The sequence below is a fragment of the Leiobunum rupestre genome, chromosome 2, assembly GCF_980474605.1.
Source record: "Leiobunum rupestre chromosome 2, qqLeiRupe1.1.hap1, whole genome shotgun sequence".
Taxonomy (NCBI): domain Eukaryota; kingdom Metazoa; phylum Arthropoda; class Arachnida; order Opiliones; family Sclerosomatidae; genus Leiobunum; species Leiobunum rupestre.
This window is the reverse complement of record NC_143385.1, coordinates 9762335-9787830: the sequence shown is the minus strand read 5'-3', so window position 1 is coordinate 9787830 and position 25496 is coordinate 9762335. Positions and strand designations below refer to the sequence as shown.

The 25496-nt window shown below is 36.7% G+C and overlaps 1 protein-coding gene across 1 annotated transcript in view; it reads left to right on the top strand.

The window, feature by feature from the left end:
• Positions 1 to 21913: 21913 nt before the first annotated feature.
• The window catches only part of LOC149956053 (ABC transporter G family member 20-like), a 75933-nt gene continuing 72350 nt past the window's right edge, over positions 21914 to 25496 (top strand). The window contains exons 1-3 of the mRNA XM_090166749.1: positions 21914 to 22003; positions 22847 to 23363; positions 23899 to 24091. Of these exons, the coding sequence (XP_090022875.1) occupies positions 21914 to 22003; positions 22847 to 23363; positions 23899 to 24091 (800 nt within the window). The remainder of the gene's footprint in view (positions 22004 to 22846; positions 23364 to 23898; positions 24092 to 25496) is intronic.

Here is a 25496-nt window from a genome sequence, read left to right as displayed (position 1 = left end):
AATGTAACGTCGGTAGCGGCATGGCGCAGCGTTTATATGAAATTTCGTTTTCATTGTAGGACGTTTTAGCAATTACTTTTCTATGAGTTTAAATCCCAGTTCACACTATACTATGGGTCGGAGTGTGCAATAACTGGTGGCTTTACCGGGGCGCACTGGGAGATGTTAGCTCTGATCAAACGGTCCTATCTCCACCTCCGACTTCGGTCAGGTTTGGACTGGATACTGAGCTTCGGCTCAGGCTAGCGGAGAGGGTCCGTGCAAACTGGCCGCCTCGGTGGTTTGCTAGCCTGCTGTGGGGCGGCGGGCTTCCGTATGAGGGCACGGCGGTGCTGTTTCCCGGCCTTTTGTTTCCGGTGCCAGCTGTGCCGGGTTACTTGGGCTGCTGTGTACCCGTCGTTCCCGTTTAGGAGCTCTCTCCAAAGGGTTTGACTCCTTACCTACGTAGGTCGGGTGTCGGCTGGAGTTGCTACAGCATCCACTCTTGATCCCCCTGCTGTGTGTGAAGTGGGGATTGGTCCACCCATTGCTGCACCTTCTGCTGGGTTGAGTGGCTTGCGTCAAAGGTGCGACCATCAGTAGTAGGGTTCTGCTACCCATGCTGGATTTGTCACCTGTCCGGGCTTGGGGACGCCGGCGTAGTGCACTATGATGATAGGCCTCCGGTGGTATGGTCTTTGTTACTAGGTACACCGGGCTATAAATTCTGACACACACTATACAATTAATTGGGCCACTTAATTGAAACCAACTTATTGTAAGCAAGAAAATTGTACAGTGTGAACAGAATAAGTTGGAACAATGGTTACAATGTTTCTGTTCACACTATTCAATTTTCTTGCTTAAAATTAGTTGGTTTCAATTAAGTGGCCTAATTAATTGTATAGTGTGAACTGGGCTTAAGACGTTCGCACTAGCAAAGTAATAATTGAAATAAATACAATTTTGTTAAACTGCAAAGACACTGATATCAACGGACAATCTGTTAGCCTTGTTAACAAATATTATAAACCGTCGGCGACACGCCGTTCAAAAGGTTTCGGCGGCGGCGGCGGCGGAAAAAATATATAAAACTTAACTAAAAGCCATTGGCTAATAGTCCCTGCTGTTATATCGTAAAAAAACCTTTTCGTTTGCATGTTTGTGAAAGAATATAGCGGAAAAATGAGCTGAATCTGAATGTCGATGGTGGAAGTTCGTGAGACATGTCAGAGGAGCGCTAGCCCACCAAAAGCGTGTAATAAGGGTTTAATTTGTAAATAATTTTCATTTAAATTAAATTTGTATTTTGTGCACTAATATTTGGCAGTAAGCCATAAATAAACCATGAAAAATGACATGGGCATCCCAATTTGATTATTTCCGATACAGAGGGCCGCTAAAGCCAGCCCCGTCCACCTTATGCGTAAATCTTTAATATTTTAAATTCATATGGCATATGAGGTATCAAACGAAAGCTTATAACATTAATGTATCATTAATTATATGAATTGTTTGTGCGGTAAGACTAATATTGAAAAATAAAGATTTTTATAATTTAATGAGTTTAATAGCTAGTTTTACAAGTTGTTCTTCTGATCACATAGAAATATATATACAAATTTATATATCGTCGTCACTAATAATAATAATATTTCGTAAAGAAAAACCATTGCAGGCAACCACGGATGCCTAAGCCTTTACAAGGTGGTTACCAGGACCATCACAACACGTATAGTCATGTCAATATCCGTGAAAACAATTTAAATCAAAAATAACTTAACCAAACTAAGAATTTAGAAGGATCCATTGAGCAAATAAAAATTGTGAAACCAGCGAACGAAATTGAGGAACAGATAGCAGAGAGGCATTTTCCCGGATGTCATCGGGCAAGCTTTTCCAGGCTAGAGCAGCCCGAAAGAAAAATGAATTATCCAGAATATCACTTATATCACTCGCGACATTCTCATTTTCAACATAAGCGTTTCCAACACCGTTTTCCAAGTTCAAAACGTAATCTCCATGCGCTGGAAGTGGGCCCTCCGAATAGCTGGCGTTAGTGCTCCCGTGCTTGCAGGAAGCGTCTGCTTAAGAATTCATTTTCGAAAATAACTAGCGACCAGCGATATTTTTTGATTGGCTTTCGAGTGTCCGGAGACTAGGAATTTCTCTATTGAACAATTTCCTCGGAAATGTTTGTTAAGCAGTCAATGCTTCCCGAACGTCCATTTCAGCGAGGACAAAGTTATTCCAAAAGCTAGTTTAACCTTTGCCGGAAAACCAACCAGTAACGTCGGTACCAGATATAGCGTGTAAACCAGGAAAATCGGAAGCCTTCAGCTGTCCAAGAGCGTCAAAAATGGTTTTAATTTCTGAACTTAAAGTTTTCGATCCTGTTCTTACGAACGTAGAGTGCGCTGGTAGCTGAGGGTATCTTCGGATTGCCGAGATTAGAACATCCGTGTCGGATGATAAAAATTTATAATTTGGTTGCTCCTCTTTGGGAAGCGTGCGCAGCGTGGATGTGTATCAGATTTGTAGCCCGGTGTACCGCAAACAGAGTGCACACCCCCGGAGGCCCTCATCATAAGGCCCTACGCCAGCGTCCACAGCCCGGACAGGTGACAGAACAGCCAAGGCAGCGAGAGAACCCTACCGCTGACGGTCGCACCTTCGACGCAAGCCGCTCAACCCAGCAGAAGGTGCAACAATGGGACGACAGCGTGGATAATAATTTTAGTGTCCGCCTTTTCGTGAGAGCTCGCTAATTCGGAGCTATCAAAATAGACCACGATATTATTTTTTCTTCGATTAGATTTCTCTATCAGAAAATTTCTCAAGGAGACGGTGATATCATCTCTTATTTTAATATGTGAGAGTTCCTTTTTTAAGGGTACCGAGTGAATCTTAGTATTTCCTTCGATCTTGTACCTTTTATTGCCGAATTTCTTTTTTGCCTTCTAAGTAGTGTTCGTACGGGGTCAAAATTAAGTCGGGGTCGGGGTCGGGGTTAAGCTATCCCCGAAAAAAATAAGACGGGGTCAGGGTCTAAGAAAAATGTCGGGCGGTTTCGGGGTCGGGGTCGGGGTTAAGCTATCCCAGAAAAAAATCTTGGGTTCAGGTAAAACCACCGCCGATAAAAATAACAACTGGCTTATTTATAACTAAAAGAACCATATAATTTCGTAGAAGAAGGTTTAAAGTAAAAAAAGACCAAATAAATAAGTTCCTTTTCAATTCCAAAGTTCAAACTACAAACATACTTTCCCGAAAACTAACCCCGAAAAATAACACTCCCGACTTTATTTTTTATCTTCGGTACCGGGGTCGGGGTCGTGGGAAATGTCGGGGGTTTTCGGGGTCGGAGTCGCCGTACGAATACTACTTCTATAGGCGTAGCGTTTTTAAGGGAGTTGTCGATATAAGTATCGATACTACATGAACTTCTGACAACCGGTCATATTTGTGAAATACCCTGTCGCGGAAGTATTTCGCTAGTTCGGAGCACGTATTCAAGTTATTTATACTTATAGACTATTTATCAGCCCTCCCATCAATTATAACCACATCGAAGTCATCGGGTAGAAACTACTCTATTTTCGAAAGGCTTCGATAGTGCAACAAGTAGATGAAGAAGTCGGTATGATATATTGATCCATTAGCACTAAATAAAGCTCTCGGTATCACAAGTAGTTCGTATTTTCTAATTACGTCATGTAAATCCATGTCTGTCCGAGATCTACGTAAGAGAATTCGACGCGCGAAAAGATTCCGATCTTCTTTCAACTCTAAAATGCCAACTTTGTTTTTAACTTTCACCTTTTTTGCGGTGGTACTAAGCAATTGAAGATTAACATTGCGAAGAGGGTGCCAAAGGTTTACTTTAAACCTTCAACTATTCGTTCTTCGACAAACTTTTCGTGCTCCTTCTTACCGATCGCGCTCATTTCGCAGATATCTTTTACTATGTCCCCTAGGAGGGGTTTTACAATCACCGTGTCTGTCTGTCTGTGGGTCTGTCTGTCTGGGCTGCGAACGCGTACGTATTTTCGGGGCAAAGTGTAATCACTGCGTTCGCAGTTTCTTGGAATTAGGGAAAAGCTTTTTCCAAAAGAGCCCTCGTCATTGGGTGTAGTATAAATGTTTTTCATTATGCGTTAGTATCGGGCGTGAATCGAACCCGAGCCCTCCTGCACGACAGGTGAGCGTTCTACCACAGAACCACTGAAAATAGGTATATTATGGCTTGCCAACTTGTTCTACTTGCGTTGGCGCTACTGATTTCGACACTAAATTTATTAGGTCTGCTCCTTCGTATTTAAACGAATTTGTAAAAGTGTTTATCGTAGAAATGAGTTTCGAAACATTTTTTAATTTGCGGGACGAAACAGATCTTTTATCTTCGTACTGTTTCGAATAGTTTTGACTGGTGAATACGCTTGTTCCCGCCATAAGTTTTGTTTATTCTGCTAATTTCGCCAATTGAGGAGAAGTGAGAAAAACTTTGTAAGAGTCTCTTGTCCAACGGTTATTCCAAGCAATCCGCCAATTTTTAACTTACACTTTTCTTGTCCAAGGCCTTCGTCCCCACCTAGACTACAGAAAGGTGTAAACATTTTGTTTTGTGACCTCCAAGGGTTATTCCAACCAATCCGCCAATTTTTAACTTACACTTTTCTCGTCCAAGGCCTTCGTCCCCACCTAGACTACAGAAAGGTGTAAACTTTTTGTTTGGTGACCAACTCCCGCGTTTAATAGAGCAATAGATAAAACTTCTTTCGCAATTATAGTTTCGACGTCTCGCAATCAAGCCGCAATTAACTGGCCACTGCGGGTCTCTCTGTGTTTAGTTAAAGCCACTCCAATTTGTTATGGCATTTCACTATTTCCGCGTATGGTTTTAGTATCAGTCAGGGCAGCTAGGCGAGGTGTTAAGGTCTCAAATATTAGAGATTGAGCGAGGCGAATGGATCTCTGCTCAGTTTCGCTGCCCCGTCGGGAATCAGATAAAAGCGTGGCTTTTCCAACCATACACCACTTGAAAAATAAAACAAGATCTCGCGGTAGAGTGGATTCATCAATTGAGACCCGTTAAATTCCAATTTTTTGGAAGATGTAACTAAATTTCTGATCTTAGGCGGTTTTCATTATTGTCTTCCTCCAATCTTATCAATGCCAAATTTTTCGTGGTCTTTAAAGAACCGCGTTCTCTTTCGCGTTTTTTCTTTGGTTGTGAAAATTCGATACCTAAAATCTCTTCTTTAAAGAAATCTTTAAGTTTCCTTCGAGACATTAGGTTGTCTTTATTTGAGTCCAAACCATTCGAAATGCAAATATTGAAATAAACATTATGTAGCTCAACTATCGTTGTTAAAAGTGGCGTAGCCAGGGGGGGGTACAGGCTGCACATGTGCCCCCCCCCCCCGAAACGTATCGTCATACGTACAAATATTTTTATTTTTTTACTTTTTTTTTCAATGGTGTTCTCCTCCCCGAAACAAAATCCTGGCTACGCCACTGGTAGTTACGTTCTCCCCTACGAGATATTCTTCGACCAGGTTATTAAACTCTATTTTCGAAGCTATTATGGTCGCGTTTTCTCTCTGGACTGGATTTTCCATATCTTTATTCCGACGCAGTACTTTTATAACGTTATTGTTCCAACAGTTAAGGCGGTATATAACATCTAATAATAATAATAATAATCAGCTAGGCTAATACCCAAGGCATCACTTAATTAGGCCTAAGTCATCAAGTGATTTTTAAAGCCATTAATTCAGGAGGCCGGGTTACAAATGCGTAGGAGAGTGGTGGCAAGTCCTTCATGCCACGCGAGCCAACAGCTCCCGACACTAACTATTACCGTTAAACTCAACAAGTTTTTATGGAAGGGGAAACCGAAGAGCTCGTGGGAAAACCCCTTAAGCCAGTGGGGAGAAAACTTGTAAACTCAACGCGGAACGAGTAGTTCCGAGTTTTCCCCCAGTGCCACAGGCTGGGATCGAACCCGGCTACCGTGAGCGTCTGTTTCACTTATACATTCGCTAAGACGCACCCGCCAAATGTCATTTCGGCCCAAATCACCTGCTCCACTTCGATCATATGATATTGCATGCCAGGGATATTTTTTCGAACCCTTTTCGTCACAGAAAAAAAACATTGAGTTTTTAGTTACTTCAAAGTGGATGAAGCACTGGCGACTGAGGTCGAAGCATGGGCAAACTACTACAGGACTCGCAATTCTATACTAAGCTCCCATAGAGTATTTCTCTTCGAACTGTCGCGCTATTCGACTGGAGTGCTACCGTGCGTAATTCGCGAGTTAAAAATCTGGTACAAAATTTTCATGGAAAATTTAGATTTACCAGTAAATAATGAAGTTAATATTACGTCTTGAGCTGTACTCTTTACTTGCAAATATTATTTTGAATATCCATTCGATATTATGTAATTTAACAGCCTTTTCGAAGATTCATTAAGAGGGCTATTTTGTTCATCCTCTAATTTTTCAACCGTTTCGCAAAGATTGATATCTATTGTCAAGAATATCTGATATTCAAAAATACGTATCATATAAGTTAATAAAATAGATTAGTATAACATAACATGAAAATTCAGCGTTAATTTTACCTTTCAATAATCTGATCTACAACTCCGTGGACGCTGCCATCTTGTCCCAAATTTTTAAATTCAAAGCACTTCACTAGGTGGCGCTGCCCGTCACGTAAAATTTCAACGCGACATTTGGAAGACAAATTGTTTTACAACTCTTTGCTCATAAAATGTTTGAGTAAACCTTTTGTAGTATATATAAAAGAGATGCCAGGAGCATTTATTTAATTTAAGCTCGTTTACCTCACCTTTCATTTTCGTTAGAAATGTCTGACAGTAGGGCTGTGCGATTAGTGGTTTTAGGTAGAGCTCGGAATTTGGATAAGAAATATCCGTTATATTTGTTTTTATCCATAACCGAAAATTATCCGAATACAAACTGATTTTTTGCATATTAAATCGTTTTATAACCGCGAGTAATATCCATATATAAACAGTTAACCAAAATGTTTACGAATAATCGAAACTTTAGTGGTTAATTTATCTATTCCACCGAGCTCTAGTTTTAGGCTATCGAGTCGGTTATCGAGTACCATTTTATTTTCATCGAGTATTCGAGTCGAGCAGAGACGGCGATCCCGTGGAGGCTCAGGGGCTCGAGCCCCCCGGGGAAAAACAAACGAAGGCAGAGCCCCCACAGAAATAAAATTGAGGAAAAATGGTAGTCAGGGAAATAATTATAATCTCACGGCCTTTATTTGGATCCGAATTCAGTCTTTTTACTGAAGTTATTTGGAGATTTCCGATGCGAGTAGCATTAAGATGATATAACAGTAAAATTGATATTGATAGATTCGTCCAAACAGAAAATCGCCGCGTCGTGTACCATATTTTACCTAAAATACCTTCGTAAAGTATGTGGCTAAGAAAGGCTTAATGATCTAGCCATGTACACAGGTATTTTTTCTACAGATATTGATTTAACTTTTGTTATCAAGGTATTCATTGACGGGTGAGATACAAGAAAGAACGCTTTTAAAAAAATATATAATATTAAAAATTTAGAGCTGTACATTTTATTGCTTAAGTTGGAGTCGAGTAATATTTAAGTTCTTAAGTTCTAAAGTATTTTATTCCGGCAAAAGGCGATGCCCATCACGCCAGAGGGCTGTACAGTAGTTTGCAAGGTAAATTTATAAAACAATGAGATCAAAGAGTATATACAGGGTAATTTACACAGGATAATGAGATCAGGTTAAATAAGCGTTTAGCTCACGGGTGAACTTTGAGTGGTCCACAATGCATTTGAGGAGGTCCGGAGTTGAAGTCCTCATGAAAGGGAGAACGTAGTGCGGTCCACGCCGACCTCCACGAGGGGATCGAGCCCAGCCCGAAATGGAGTGGGAGAGAGGAGATCGAGCGCCGTGAGTTTTATGGATGATAGTGTGGACCGTCACGAGGCGTTTTACTCGCCGACGCGACCGGAGGGAGGGCCAGTGGACGTTCTGGAGAACCCGAGTTACGCTGACGTCCCACGAGTAGCCGATAGACATAGCGAAACGAACAGCCTTCCGCTGAACCATTTCAATCTTGTGGATTGATGCTGCCGTGTGAGGAGACCACACGGACGAGCAGTAGTCCAGGATTGGGGTCATATGAGTCTTGACGGCGGAGGATTTCATGGGGAACGAGCAACCGTGCAGGTGACGCTGGAGAAATCCAAGGGCACGATGCCCTTGGGAAACGATCCTCGAGATGTGAGAATCCCAAGAAAGCGTAGAAGTGACGGTGACTCCAAGGTATTTGAATGTCTTGACATGCTCAAGAGCCTCCCCAGAGAGGTGGTAGCGATAGGCGTGAGGCTTAGAGCCCGGGCGGTGGAGGGAAAGCACCTTACACTTATTGGGGTTAAGTTGAAGCTTCCAGCGGGCGCTCCAAGAGATAATTTGGTCGAGATCACCTTCTAGCGTATAGTGATCGGCTGGCACCCCAATCGCCCTTGACAGGGCCACATCGTAGATGGAGAGCCGAGAGACAACCCCTGTGCCGACATCGTTGACCTAGATGGTAAAAAGCAGAGGACCGAGGACAGACCCTTGTGGGACACTCGAGGGAACTGGGTGCCAGGCAGACTCGGCACCTGGTAGCACAACCCGGAATTCGCGGCCCTCCAGATATGCCTCGAGCCACAGCAGTGTAGAACCACGAACGCCGTAGGAGCGGAGCTTGGCCAGGAGGATCTGGTGTGGGACAGTGTCAAACGCTTTCCGAAAGTCAAGAAAGATGACATCGACCTGTGGGAACTCCTCAAGACCAGAAGAGCATTCATCCACACAGTTGAGGAGCTGAGTTTCAGTGCTGTGGCCCCAGCGAAAACCGTGTTGTGCGGGAGTAAGAACGTCGTAGTAGTCAAGGTGGGCAGTAATGGACGACACCACAATATGCTCAGTGACCTTGAGCAGATGGGCCAAGAGGGAAATGTGGCGATATTCTTCGGGATCGTCGGCCGGACCACCCTTGGGCACCGGCGTCACGTTCGCGCGCTTCCAATCCTGAGGAAGCACCGCTGTGGAGATGGAGCAAGCAATTAGTCCAGCCACAAGAGCCGCCAGCATTTGAGAATGGCCGGGTGGACACCATCAGGGTCGGGCGCTTTGTTAGGATCAAGGCGTTGTAGTTGCTTGAGAACACCCTCAGTAGAGATCTCAATGTCCTCCATGAGTGGACAGAGAAGGGGGAGGAGAGGTATGGCACAGAGTACAGGCTCAGTGTACGCACGCCTGAAGGTGTTCGCCAAAATCTCGGCCTTGGCGGACGGGGAAGAGACAACACCCGAAGGAGTACGGAGGTCCGGGACTTGCGAGTGTTTGGTTTTGCGGCTGATGGCACGATAAAAAGCACGCTTATTATCCACAGAGTTAAGAGCAGCGGCGTTGAGATAGCACGGTGACTACGGAAAGCAGCGGCGTTGGCCGGAGACGGGTAGAGTTTGCTGCGCCCATAACGACGCTGGGCTTTGCGGATAAGGCGCTTTAGCGCCGAGGTCATCCACGGAACATTGAACCGCGACGAGATAGTTCGCAACGGCGTATTGCGAGAGACAACCGCCGCAAGGGTAGACTTGAAGACATCCCACTTGTCTATCATAGCCTCCACGTCCGCCTTCCCAATAGCCAAACAGGTGCGGTGGGGAGGGCGAGGCGGAGGACTTTCAATGCTGAAAACTATTCCTTTAATTTAAATTAACCACAGTTTCCACAACTTTGAAGGTAGCGTTTATTTCCCCCTAAAAAGTTGTAAAAACCGCTCTTTGAACTTTGAAGCAACGAGGATAGAAAATACAAATAGTTTAGAGAGCAGCTTATTCGAGTAATCAGGTACCCGAATATGCAATTTTTTGGTACTCGGTAATAGACGAGTATTATCCAGTTACTTATTCGAGGTCGAGTTCGAGTACTCGACCTCAAAAAAGGCCGAGTACTCCATGATGTTCGAGTAAACTGATTAGAATATTAGCTGCCATTTTTATTTATGTGAGAATGCTCGGAGGCATATAGCTCAATCGTCACGAAATACGGAAAAGTTCAGTTCAGTTCAGTTTATGCTTGAAAACAGGGTGCCTTGTCAAATTTACTCTTATGTCCAGGGCTTTTCGTAATAAAACGTCATCGATACGTCACTCCTGACGCAGAAGCAAAGACTTATGAGATAACGGACTGTTTTATGATAAAGGAGCTTACTGTAAAATCGCTTTGTATAAACGCTAAAAATCGTCAAGGTGAACGTGACAGAAATAACAGGTGCGAAACTGCCAGGTATTGTTTAATGGAACCAACAAACCCCCACAAGATTATTTATGTTGCGGTCGCCACAGCTGTACTACCTTCAAAATTCCTTTCCCAAAACGTAGAGCTCTGCGTAACAGATAAATTAACTGACAAAATTTCGATTAATCGTAAATATTTTGGTTCAACTGTTTATTTATGGATAATATCCATGGATAAACAACGATTTAACACGCAAAAAAATAATTTATATTTTCGGATAATTGTAGGTTATGGATAAAAATAAAATAAGTGGTTAATTTTTATCCAAACGCCGAACTCTACCCAATCGGGTCCCCTCGTAGGACTTCAGTTAGTAAGGCCATGGAGGCCTCCACGAATAACGCGCGTAAAATAATTTATAGGTGGCAGGGTAATATTTTAAATAATTAAAACGAAATATTGTAACCTGACTGAACGAATGTTATATCTATCCCACCAAGACCAAGTTAAAATGTTGGTAGAACGTATACTTGTAACATTATTGAAACAACTGACTTTGCAAGATCAGTAAAAACATTTTCCGCAAAAAATACCAAGTTGGCGCGCCAAAATATACCTCTCCCCGGAAGAGATTGTCCATGGAGAAATAAAATAAAAGCCGACTCAGTCTTTGGGCTGTGTCAGTTTATTTTGAAAATAGATGCTAGCGTCACCTGGTTGGCGTACTGTACCAAATAGCGGGGCCAATTTAAACTTCTTCCGTTATTCCTCCATGGTTTGTCCGAGGGTTTGTCTATGATATTATTTAATCTGAAAACGTGGAAGTCCATGGCTCAGCTGTAAAAGATCCATGGCCTGCTAAGAATATTAGCCGCGTTCACACTAAACACTTTGGAACCGTTTTAAACCGGTTTCGAAAGATCAAATTGTAAAATTTTGCTGTCGAATGTATTTATCGTATGGCTATTAATACAGTCAACACCGTAAATGTTAAATTTTATCTTCCGAAACCATTTAAAAACGGTTCCAAAGTGTCTAGTGTGAACGCGGCTAATATGAACCGGGTTGGATTCCTATCAACAACCGTATTTTAAATTTAATAATTTCATTTTAATTTAATCTATAAATAATAAAAGTCTTACAGATTAAATAGACTTTTATAAACTTATTAACGAAAATTTATTATAGAATAAATAGACTTTTAAAAACTTATTAACGAAAATTTATTAAAGAATAAATAGACTTTTATAAACTTATTAACGAAAATTTATTATAGAATAAATAGACTTTTATAAACTTATTAACGAAAATTTATTATAGAATAGATAGACTTTTATAAACTTATTAAGGAAAATGTATTATAGAATAAAAAGACTTTTAAAAACTTATTAACGAAATTTATTAAAGAATAAATAGACTTTTATAAACTTATTAACGAAAATTTATTATAGAATAAATAGACTTTTATAAACTTATTAAGGAAAATGTATTACAGAATAAATAGACTTTTATAAACTTATTAACGAAAATTTATTATAGAATAAATAGACTTTTATAAACTTATTAACGAAAATTTATTATAGAATAGATAGACTTTTATAAACTTATTAAGAAAAATGTATTATAGAATAAATAGACTTTTAAAAACTTATTAACGAAAATTTATTAAAGAATAAATAGACTTTTATAAACTTATTAACGAAAATTTATTATAGAATAGATAGACTTTTATAAACTTATTAAGGAAAATGTATTACAGAATAAATAGACTTTTATAAACTTATTAACGAAAATTTATTATAGAATAGATAGACTTTTATAAACTTATTAAGGAAAATGTATTATAGAATAAAAAGACTTTTAAAAACTTATTAACGAAATTTATTAAAGAATAAATAGACTTTTATAAACTTATTAACGAAAATTTATTATAGAATAAATAGACTTTTATAAACTTATTAAGGAAAATGTATTACAGAATAAATAGACTTTTATAAACTTATTAACGAAAATTTATTATAGAATAAATAGACTTTTATAAACTTATTAACGAAAATTTATTATAGAATAGATAGACTTTTATAAACTTATTAAGAAAAATGTATTATAGAATAAATAGACTTTTAAAAACTTATTAACGAAAATTTATTAAAGAATAAATAGACTTTTATAAACTTATTAACGAAAATTTATTATAGAATAGATAGACTTTTATAAACTTATTAAGGAAAATGTATTACAGAATAAATAGACTTTTATAAACTTATTAACGAAAATTTATTATAGAATAGATAGACTTTTATAAACTTATTAAGAAAAATGTATTATAGAATAAATAGACTTTTAAAAACTTATTAACGAAAATTTATTAAAGAATAAATAGACTTTTATAAACTTATTAACGAAAATTTATTATAGAATAGATAGACTTTTATAAACTTATTAAGGAAAATGTATTACAGAATAAATAGACTTTTATAAACTTATTAACGAAAATTTATTATAGAATAGATAGACTTTTATAAACTTATTAAGGAAAATGTATTATAGAATAAATAGACTTTTATAAACTTATTAAGGAAAATGTATTACAGAATAAATAGACTTTTATAAACTTATTAACGAAAATTTATTATAGAATAAATTGACGTTAATAAGTTTATAAAAACGTAAAGGTCCCAAAGATGTTTCTCTAAATGTCGTTGTTGTCAAATACGTGTCGGTGGTTCTGTGGTAGATCACTCGCCTGTCATGTAAAAAGGCTCGAGTTCGGATCCCGCTTGGTACTATCGCTTGTGAAAAAAAAGCCGAATAACGTGGAAACTCTGCCATTTGGATGCTAAGATGTTTCACGTAGCCCTTAGCGCTCGGTCCGTCCCAAAAGTCATTAAATAGAAGTTGGAGAGTAGAAACACAAAACGCACAACACCCACACACGTCGCAACACTCACACACTTCGCAACACAAACACATAAAAACAATTAACCCTTTTCCAAAATTCGAGAAACTACGATCGCGGTTTTTATGACCCTTGGCCCCGGTACTGCGAAAGCGTTCGCAGCCCAAACATGTTGTCAGAATTTATAGCCCGCTGTACCGGTATCGCAGCCCAGACAGACAGACAGACAGTCACACAAACCAACACGGTGGTTGTAAAACTGAAATAAACCATGAAAATTGCCCAAAAAAAATAGCCGGGGCCTAGAAAATTATCAAACCACAGTCGAAAATAACCTTGAAAGTTTTTATTCGTATTGAATTTTCAAAGTGGCATTATTTCTGAATTGGGTCTTAAATTGATTCTCAGGGTCGAGAAATAAGTATAGTTGTATCCTAGGTTGTATTTCATCTCTGGCAGTTTGATTGAAGGGGCCAAAGTTGTTTTACAATGGCTGTAATGCGAATATAAATACTGGTATAAAGAGGATTAAGCAAACCTCGGCTTTAGTTTTTATTTCACAATAAATTGACGGAACTAGTGGTTTCTAACTGCTTGTATTTGATTATCATACTCTTGTTTTATGCAGATAACAAGTTAAGTTATCACTTCCTCTTTTCGGCTTTCCGTTGCTATGCAACGCGTTTTGAAATTTTTAATGTTTAGGCTTAGTTTCGCGCACGGTACTGATGAGTTCCAAATAGGACGAAACTGCGACCGTTGGAATTTCTGGCTAATTTATTTTAATTCATTTTATTTCGTTTTTATGTAGTTTTTTACTCGAAGATCTATTTGATCCGAGATTCGCGTCTTTTTGTTTGCTCGAAGACCTATTGGTACGAGTTCTTTGTAAGTTTTTTAATTTTTTTAGGGTTTAGCTATTTTATCCCTTTTAATTATGGACTAATCTACTTTTTCACGTATTTTATCATCTTATGCAGATAACAAAGCATACAAAACACGTTTTATAATCTGTAATGTTAATTGATTAGCCTTTTAATTCAAAACATTAAACCTTTTTTTTGTTAAATTTTAGTCGAAAGAGTTTTATTTCAAATATTTGTCACGAAAAGTAAACGTAAAAAAGATAAATTCAGTTATTACTCAGATTGCGGTGAAACAGTTCTGTTATCTGCAGTTCTTGAAAAATAAACTTCTTCATTGGCACGTTTATTTAAGATGTACAGTTCAAACAGCGACTTAAAAACACCTGTATTCCGCTTATATGTAATTACAGAAATCCTTACCGCTACTTGTAATGCTTATCGCGGCAGATTTTCGTCTCGATGTGGCTGACTATAGCCACGTTCACACTTACCCCTTAAATCGCTTCTTTTAGATAACTAGTTTTCGAAACCAGCGTGAGAAATCGCTTCGTGTTGGTTCGGTAAGCAATTGACGGCTTTTAAAATTCATTTTGCGCGTGAAAATACCTCTACATGTTATGGTCAAAAAAGCACGCAAAGAAGGCTGTGTGCCCAAGACATGTACCTGTAGTGTCGCGCGCTAAAACGTCATTTCAAAATCCGTCAATTCGTCCAAGTCGGTTCGCTTGGAATCGCTTTCAAAACGACAAGGCGGGGAAGTCAAATTGCTCGTATTTTCAAAAATAATGGGGATAAAATTCTAAATAATGTCCAATAATATTATTGTATGTATAGTAAACATGATTAACTAATTGTTTTGGGATACATTTTAGTATTTTCAAAATTCTAGTCATAATTTGAAATGGCGTTAAGCCTTGGCTATAAGCGAACCGGGCTGAATAGATTTCGCACGTGTGAACCAAAAATTATCGTCGACGGTCAAAATTTCCATACAAACCGACCTAAACTGGGTTTTAGGCTCTAGTGTGAACGTGGCTTATGTTAAATTAGCAAACATCTACGTGAGAGGGGAGCGCGCGCAGAGGGGATTTTATCTTTTGTAGGCGGGGCCAAAGCCGTCAGAGTGATCTTACCATACGCGATACGGCATCATAAGCATTCCAAGTAGAGGTATGGATTCAGGCACTGATAATTATGAATAAACATCAAAATATTCTTTTAGTAAATTCGCTAGGGTTTTTTCGCGTTCCAGGTGAATAAACATCCACGAACGTACCGATTTCGGGGGATAGGATCTGATAATAAATATTTTATTTTATTACCATGAGGAATTTATATGGTAATTACTTATGAACAAAAGACCGGCTACTTCATGGTTTTATTTTTTTAAATCTCGAGATTTAAAAAAATAATAATAAAATCTTTTCTTTTGTTCAGTAGTAAATACAATATTAGATTTGATATTTTAAACTCGATTCAAATGAGACACCAGTGACTTGAAATCCCAAATATAAAGTCTCCAAAACTTTAATTTTGGCAAATGAATCTCAGTATGCCAACGATCTTGAATGGTTAGAGAGTGTACTCTGCCTAAAATCCCCCTTCAGGTCACCCATTTAAACATCCAAATTAGTCCCCTTAATATCGAATAGCTATGTAATTAATGGCTATAGTATGGCAGTGGGGTGGCGAAGTGGTTAGCACTTTCGCCTCGCAGCAAGAGGAGCCGGGTTCGATCCCAACTTGTGGCACTGGGTGAAAACTCGGAACAACTCCTTCCGCGTTGAGTAGGGAACTGCGGGCTCGCGTGGGGTGAAGGGCTTGCCACCACCCTCCTACGCATTGTAACCCGGCCACCTGTATTAGTGGCTTTAAAAGTCGCTCGATAACTTAGGCCCAAGGTGGTGCCTTGGGTATTAGCCTAGCTGATTATTATTATTAGTTAAGGGGAATATCAACTTCCATATTTATTTATTAAGATCAACGAACTTAGAACTCATGTTTAACAGGAGCTAGGGATAATTGGCGCTAGTTACGTAGAAAATTACGCAGTAGCGCGTTTTGTGCCAGGGCTGGAAAAAAAACCTTTTTTTTATTTTTTTTTGTTTAAATCAGGTTTTTTAAACACATCTTTATTTTACTTGTAATCTATTTTTCGCTTTTGTTTAACCGGGCATACATATTACTAATCAACTAAAAATTAATATGAGTATTATTACAAGTCTCACGTGACCAGAACGAAGCTTTAGTTTCATTTTAGATTTTGTATCAATGCAGGGTGACCAGGAAAATGCCTCGAAAATTTTATAGAAAAATTAGAAAGTTTTCAAGCGAATTAAAGGAAAATGTAGGAAAAAAACCATAAACAAAAATAAAGTTTCTTATCGAAAAACAGTAAATTAAATAAAGTGAAATACATGTATAGGATGAAGAAGGGTACAACGATGATGGAATTTTCTCGGGCTATAAACTACATGAGAAAAACTAAAGGAATTTATAGGAAGGTATTGAAAACATAGGAAATGTGGTCACCTTGTAAATGTTTTAGAAATGTAATCATTTCGGTAAGAAATTGTACAAACATTTTTTAATAATTTTTAAGTAATTAAAAAAAACAAATTATTATAAAAAAAATTTATAGTAAAAATAAAACATTGGTCTTTCTATGATTTAAACCATGGTTTAAGCCAAACCATGTTTTTTGCAGAAGATTTTGGGATTTAGTTCATACTAGGCCTACATTTATTTAAACTTGTAGGTTGTTACTTCGCTAAGTACATTTTTCTATGGTAAAGCGCATTGTTTGGCGATGCTGAGGAAACCAGTTTGGGAAAAAACAGTGATGTAATTTGAAAAAATAAGTGATCAGAATATCAATGCAGAAATGTACAGGCTAGATTTTGTTTTTGACGAAGACAAGATAAAAATATTACATATAATATATGTGCATCACGTGCCCTGCTACAAAGGCGTTCAACCGCGAAATAAGATTATTTAACTCAACTCTATTGCAGTTTTTTTTATATTAAAAGAAGTATGCGCTTTCATATTTTTAAGTGTATCAATGTATTTCCCATGGCGCGCTTTGTTAAATTACAGCCACTTGTAGCGCCACGGTGTCCGATATTTTAAATATTTCCACCCAAATATTAAGTACAATCGCAATATAATAAAGGAACGACGTTAAGCCTAATAATTATCTTTTGTTCGTCAGCTTGTTTTAAAGCAGGTGGTCCGCATATAGGTGGAAACGTTAGACGATACTGTCGGTAGGAGCGCTGGCAGCGATTCAATTTGAATCGTTCGCGTCGTATTAGTGTATTTGCCCGAGATTAAGTAGACTGGATAGTTCAAATCGAGGTAATTTGCTTTTAGAAATAATTTTTTTTTATGCATAAAATTCTTTTATAAAAATATTTTATGACCAATTTACTCGATATTTTAATTTTTAAAGTTAATAATTAAGAAATTCGTTAACATTTATTTAATTAGAAATGTAGTATTTACAATAATTAAACAAGTACCAACTTCGTACAATAACTAATATAGATTTACGATTTTTTAAGAATTATTGTTATTTACAAAAATTATATTTTAGTAATTTTCGTAAAGGACCCAATAACTATTTTAGTAATTTTCTAAAATTAGCTATTTCATATTTCCCTATATTAAAACTAACTACTAATTAACTACAATAAAAATAATTGTAATTTTAATATTTTATGTTATTAAGTAACCTATTAAAATTCATTAAATTGAAAATTAAGGCAATATCCAATTTAAATTATTAAATTAATCATTTTAATTTTTAAATTAATGATTTTCTATAATAGTACTTTTTAAATAAATAAATAATAATTAATATAATTGTCAAAATTTGTAAATTGTTAATTTATTATAATTAGACATTTCTTATTTTACTACATAAAGTTACTTATTTACTGCAATAAGTAATTTAGTAATTTAATTTAAGTAGAAATTTAATATTTTACTATAATAAGAAAGTAATTAATTTACTGCAATAAGTAATTTTATATTAATAAAAATTTATTATTTTTCTTAGAAAATTACTAATGTAGTGCAATAACCAATTCAGAAATTTTGCATTATTAGTAATTTATTATTACACATGACCAAGAACCTATATAATTATGTATAAGAACGTTGAACGATCAATTTGGCGCCTGGTGCCATGAATCCCATGATGCAATCGGTTACAGAATAACTCCGCCCAAAAAACCGCGCGCTAAAGGTGTAAGCCGTTTCTAGTTCAAGCGCGCGCTGCACGCGATATTAGGGTGGAGTTATTCTGAAACCGATTAAATCATGGCCAAAGCGATGCCTTTTGTTCAACGTTCTTATACATATATACGATCTTGATATGACAAATATTCAGTAACGAAAATAATTTGTAATTTTAAAAATTGCCAATTAAGTAATTTAGAGAGTAGTTAGTTATATTGAAAACCAGCCTCACTTTTAATTTTTCAAAACTACAAAATTAATAATTTGAAAAATAAGTAATTTAAAAAAGTCAGTAAAAATTTGCTTTTTTTGGCAAATATAACAATTTATAAAAAATAGTCAATAAGCAATTTGCTGGAATATTTATTGTCCTGTTTAGAAAACTGGACATTTGGTTAATTAATTATTTAGTTATTTCCTCGTTAGGTAAAGAACTTTACTTAAATTTGTAACTATATTCAATACTAATTTAGTATTTTCCATATTAAATTACTATTTTCCATAGTAAATTAGTATTTTCCATAGTAAATTAGTATTTTCCATATTAAATTACTATTTTCCATAGTAAATTAGTATTTTCCATAGTAAATTAGTATTTTCCATAGTAAATTAGTATTTTCCATAGTAAATTAGTATTTTCCATAGTAAATTAGTATTTTCCATAGTAAATTAGTATTTTCCAAAGTAAATTAGTATTTTCCATAGTAAATTAGTATTTTCCACAGTATATTAGTATTTTCCATAGTAAAATAGTATTTTCCATAGTAAATTAGTATTTTCCATAGGAAATTAGTATTTTCCATAGGAAATTAGTATTTTCCATAGTAAATTAGTATTTTCCATAGGAAATTAGTATTTTCCATATTAAATTAGTATTTTCCATAGTAAATTAGTATTTTCCATAGTAAATTAGTATTTTCCATAGTAAATTAGTATTTTCCATAGTAAATTAGTATTTTCCATAGTAAATTAGTATTTTCCATAGTAAATTAGTATTTTCCATAGTAAATTAGTATTTTCCACAGTAAATTAGTATTTTCCATATTAAATTAGTATTTTCCATAGTAAATTAGTATTTTCCATAGTAAATTAGTATTTTCCATAGTCAATTAGTATTTTTCATAGTAAATTAGTATTTTCCATAGTAAATTAGTATTTTCCATAGTAAATTAGTATTTTCCATAGTAAATTAGTATTTTCCATAATAAATTAGTATTTTCCATAGTAAATTAGTATTTTCCATAGTAAATTATTGATTATTATTACTATTGATTTCCCTAGTAAATTATTGATATCCGTGGGAAATGATTGATTTCCATAGTAAATTAGTGATTTCCATAGTTAATTAGTGATTTCCATAGTTAATTAGTGATTTCCATAGTAAATTAGTGATTTCCATAGTTAATTAGTGGTTTCCATAGTTAATTAGTGATTTCCATAGTAAATTAGTGATTTCCATAGTAAATTAGTGATTTCTATAGTAAATTAGCTATTAATTTAATAATTAACTTAATAAACTAGGAATTCTCATAATTAATAAACTTAATAAACTAGGAATTCCCATAAATAATAAACTTAATAAACTAGGAATTCCCATAAATAATAAACTTAATAAACTAGGAATTCCCATAAATAATAAACTTAATAAACTAGGAATTCCCATAAATAATAAACTAGGAATTCCCATAAATAATAAACTTAATAAACTAGGAATTCCCATAAATAATAAACTTAATAAACTAGGAATTCCCATAAATAATAAACTAGGAATTCCCATAAATAATAAACTTAATAAACTAGGAATTCCCATAAATAATAAACTTAATAAACTAGGAATTCCCATAAATAATAAACTTAATAAACTAGGAATTCCCATAAATAATAAACTTAATAAACTAGGAATTCCCATAAATAATAAACTTAATAAACTAGGAATTCCCATAAATAATAAACTTAATAAACTAGGAATTCCCATAAATAATAAACTTAATAAACTAGGAATTCCCATAAATAATAAACTTAATAAACTAGGAATTCCCATAAATAATAAACTTAATAAACTAGGAATTCCCATAAATAATAAACTTAATAAACTAGGAATTCCCATAAATAATAAACTTAATAAACTAGGAATTCCCATAAATAATAAACTTAATAAACTAGGAATTCCCATAAATAATAAACTTAATAAACTAGGAATTCCCATAAATAATAAACTTAATAAACTAGGAATTCCCATAAATAATAAACTTAATAAACTAGGAATTCCCATAAATAATAAACTTAATAAACTAGGAATTCCCATAAATAATAAACTTAATAAACTAGGAATTCCCATAAATAATAAACTTAATAAACTAGGAATTACCATAAATAATAAACTTAATAAACTAGGAATTCCCTTAAATAATAAAATTAATGAACTAGGAATTCCCATAAATAATAAACTTAATAAACTAGGAATTCCCATAAATAATAAACTTAATAAACTAGGAATTCCCATAAATAATAAATTTAATAAACTAGGAATTCCCTTAAATAATAAAATTAATGAACTAGGAATTCCCATAAATAATAAACTTATTAAACTAGGAATTCCCATAAATAATAAACTTAATAAACTAGGAATTCCCATAAATAATAAACTTATTAAATTAGGAATTCCCATAAATAATAAACTTATTAAACTAGGAATTCCCATAAATAATAAACTTAATAAACTAGGAATTACCATAAATAATAAACCTATTAAATTAGGAATTCCCATAAATAATAATCCTATTAAACTAGGAATTCCCTTAAATAATAAAATTAATGAACTAGGAATTCCCATAAATAATAAACTTATTAAACTAGGAATTCCCATAAATAATAAACTTAATAAACTAGGAATTCCCATAAATAATAAATTAGTAAATCTATTAATTAATTAATTAGTCAATCGGTTGATTAGTAAATTAGTAATTATCTTAATGAGTAAATTTTTAATTACCTTAATGAGTAAATTAGTAATATACATAATAGTAATTTTAACAATAAATAATTTAATTCCATTGATAATTGAGAGTAGACCGCAATGAAATCCTTTCGAGTGAAACCAGAAATAATGTAGTTTTTAACGAACCTCTACAATTTTAGAACTTGCCAGATATGCCTTTGTTTTCGCAAACCATAAACCAGCTAAAGCTCAGAATTTCCCGAAATCAGCGCTAGAAAGTTTTTGCGTCAAATCATTTTTTTGGAACTGGTTACCGCGGCTCATTTAAAAGTTATATACGTATAGGCTTCAGAAACTGGAAATAAAAGAAGCCCGTGCTATTGATCGTAAAGAACCTTGAAGCCGTCGACGCGGCTAAGCTTCGGAAGCCTCGGCCGCTGAACTAGCGCGTACAAAAACCCTTCGGGCCTGTGGCTGGAAGTGCGAGCTTGTGTATGAGCGTCAGTCGCGCGTTTGGGTACTACAAAGCCACTCGTTCTTCGAACAAGTGTTAACCAACTTAACCGTCGTAATGGAATACATTTTCGGGACGGATAATTCAGCGGAAATGACATAGTTTCGTAACGGAGATATTTAACTAATGTAACGAGCTTTAGTATCAACAACTATGGATAGGGGACGGTCATCGAATGGTGAGCGTGAACTGGATATCGTGTTGTTGCCCCTTGTCGGTGGTGGCAGTGGGCGGACTGCTGTCGTAAGTTCCACGCCGCCCGAAGAATGCAAGTTAGCCGTGCACAGCGTTGCCAACCTGATCCAATAGAATTATCGTACCAACACCTGAAAATTATCGTATTTCAGTCCTATTTATCGTACCGTTCGTAGGCTTCAAAAATATCTAGAGGTCTGATTAGCGAGTAGAAAAGGGGGGCGAAATTAAAAAGGGGAACGGTTTTTACACACAATCCTAAGGATTTGTGTGTATTAGTCTCACGTACAGTGTAGCCGTTGCCGCCGAAGCCGCCGTGTCGCGCATATCCCTTCAACGTTTAGGGCTAGAAGAGTCAATGATATCTCGTTCGAATGTACATACATTACCATTCATAAAGTTTTCAAATTGGAGCCCAAAAAGTTGGGCATTTACCCAATTTACCGTTTTCGGTGATTTCGCTTTATGTGGTAGATATTTTCTTTAAAATTAAGTCCGATAACGTTAAAAAAATATTATTGGATAGGTTAGGATTCAGTTGAACTACAACTTCGGTTATATCAGTAAATATTAAATTTAAGTATAGTTTTCGGGGTTATTAACTGGACCCCAATGTTCGTGGTTTTATATTTCCGCCTGAAAGTCGACATAACGTTCCTTAATTTAAGTCCGACTTTCATGAAAGTTATATTTTTGAATAGCCGTGGTTTACATATAGCCTAGAAATGCAATTTCGTTGCTTAATTTTAATTCTTAGTAAGGTATTTTGTACCGCGAATAAGTACCCCCATCAACTCCAACATTGGAAATACGTGTGGTTATAGATAATTTAAGCGAATTTCTCTCTGGCATTTTCCAAGGCCGTTCTAATATGACTGGGTTTCCTACAAGAGTACCCTAACCGCCTATCACAAAGCTATTCGTGATGCCAAGAGGGCATCATGGAGAAGTTTTTGCGAGAATATATCCGATATTCCCAGCACTGCCAAACTAATGAAAATTATGGAACATGATAATACTAAACATCTCGACACCATTAGGTTGAAGGATGGAAGTTTTTCGACATCTGGCAAGGAAACTCTAACACATATGTTGGAGACGCACTTTCCAGACTCTAGGGTCACAGACAGTTGTGGCACTGATAGTCTCCCTCTTAGGATACAACGTACCAAAAGGGAAGACTGGGCTGTGGCAAAACAGATTGTCACACACTCCAGGCTTATGTGGGCGATAAATTCCTTTAAGCCTTATAAGTCCCCAGGTCCGGATGGGATCTTTCCCATTTTGCTGCAGGAGGGCAGCGATACCCTCTGCCCACTGCTCTGCAGAATCTACAGGGCTTGTATTGCCTTAGGGCATATTCCAAGCTCCTCGAAGCTCTCTAGGGCCATTTTTATCCCCAAGCCCGGTAAGTCAAACTACCTTGAGGCTAAGGCATTTCGGCCAATTAGTCTCACTTCTTTTCTCCTGAAAATTTTGGAGAAACTGGTAGACTGTTATATTAGGGAAGAGGTTATTTCCCAAACGCCTCTCTCTACTGCTCAGTATGCATATCAAAAGGGCAAATCTACTGAGACCGCCTTGCATGGCATTAGAAATTGCCTTGAGAGAGCAATTGAGTTTAAAGAAATCGCTCTTGCGGTTTTTCTTGACATTGAGGGGGCCTTTGACAAGGTCTCAAGTGCAGTCTTGATGAAGGCTTCCAAGAGGTTTGGTATCAATGACACACTTTGATCAAATCTATGCTGACGAACCGAAGGGTGAACTCCCTCCTGCTTGGCGATACCCTGATGGTCTCCACTAGCCGTGGGTGCCCACAGGGGGGGGGGGTGTTCTCTCTCCCCTGTTGTGGTGCCTCGTGGTGTATGAACTACTGAGGACGCTGAACAGAGGGGGGTGCCGCTGTTTTGGTTACGCCGACGATATTGCTATCATTGTCACAGGGAAATTCCCAACGACAGTTAAGGATGCTATGAGGAGAGCTCTTGCATCAGTAGAAAACTTGTGCAATGAAGTGAACCTCACGGTCAATCCCAGTAAGATGGTTCTGGTTCCTTTTACCCGTAAAAGGACTAGGGGAGCGTTTAATGCTATTTCCTTGTTCGGTACCAACCTGGAGGAAAGCACTGAAGTGAAGTACTTAGGTGTTATCCTTGACAACAAAGTAACATGGAAACCACATCTTGACTATATTATCAAGAAGGGTCAGCAAGTCCTGGGGCTTGAGTCCTAGTGTTGTTCACTGGCTTTACACAATGATCATCAGACCCATACTCTCCTATGCAGCTGTGGTTCTTGTGGCCAAGGGTTACTCTCAAAACGGTGCAGTCAAAACTGCGCACTCTTCAAAGGCTAGCTTGCGTTGGCATAACAGGAGCTATGAGAACAGCCCCAACTGCTTCTCTAGAAATTCTACTGAATATTCTTCCTCTACATTTGTTTATAGAGGAAGCTGCTACTTTTGGTGTCTATAGGCTAAACCAAAATGGGTGGAGGATGGCCAATAGTTGGGGAAAGAGCCACACTACGCTTATTAGGGATATTTAAAGTCGGTTACCTGTTCTCTCAATGGGTTCTGACAACATGGCTGCTAAACTTCGTTTTAATAAGCCTTTCGGCGTGTACTTCCCTAGCCGCATGGAATGGTCAAATGTTACCCTCGGTACCAGAGGGGAAGTTGTCTGGTTCACCGATGGGTCTAAAACCCATCTAGGTGCGGGCGCAGGGATGTATTGCCTAACGACCAAGTACGGCTTCTACGAAAGCCTTGGAATTTACGCAAGTGTCTTTCAGGCAGAGATTTCTGCTATCTGCTTCTGTGTTGACTTCTGTCTTAAGAAGAACTATCGCGGGAAAGTTATCCAAATTTGTTCGGATAGCCAGGCTGCTTTAAAAGCTCTAAACCAGTCTAATGTTTCTTCTAGACTGGTTCTTAGCTGCTTGGATCTCTTTCTAATCTCGGGACGCTTAATAAGGTTCAACTTTATTGGGTCCCTGGACATGAGGGGTATCATGGGAATGAAAAGGCTGACGTCTTGGCCAGGGAGGGTGCGATGGCTGGGTTCTGTGAACCAGAACCCGCTGTCCCTATCCCCCGTGGCTTGATACGCAGCCTGGTCTCCAAGTACATGACTACCCGTCAACTCGAGCTTATATGTGTGGCCGTGGATATACATTGGTTATGTCACCGGCGTTGTAGGTTGCTGTGAATAACTCAAACAAACTTAACACATTAGAAGGATTGTGTGTATTCTGACCGTCGTACGTCTTGTTCTCTCTCTTAGAGCACTGATGGCGCGCTATTCCAAGGCAAAGAGAATCACCGGCAGCGTTGCCATACGTACTATAATTATGGTACAAATACCATAATTTTGCATAATATTATAAATGGTACTATTTTTTTGAGAGCGCACTATAGTTTAATTGTAAACATATTTCTAAGAATAAACTTTGATAGCAAACCTAAGCCTCAAAACGGGTATTTTTCAACAACGTACAATACAAAAACTCATTCCTACTGAATTATCGTACAATCGCCAAT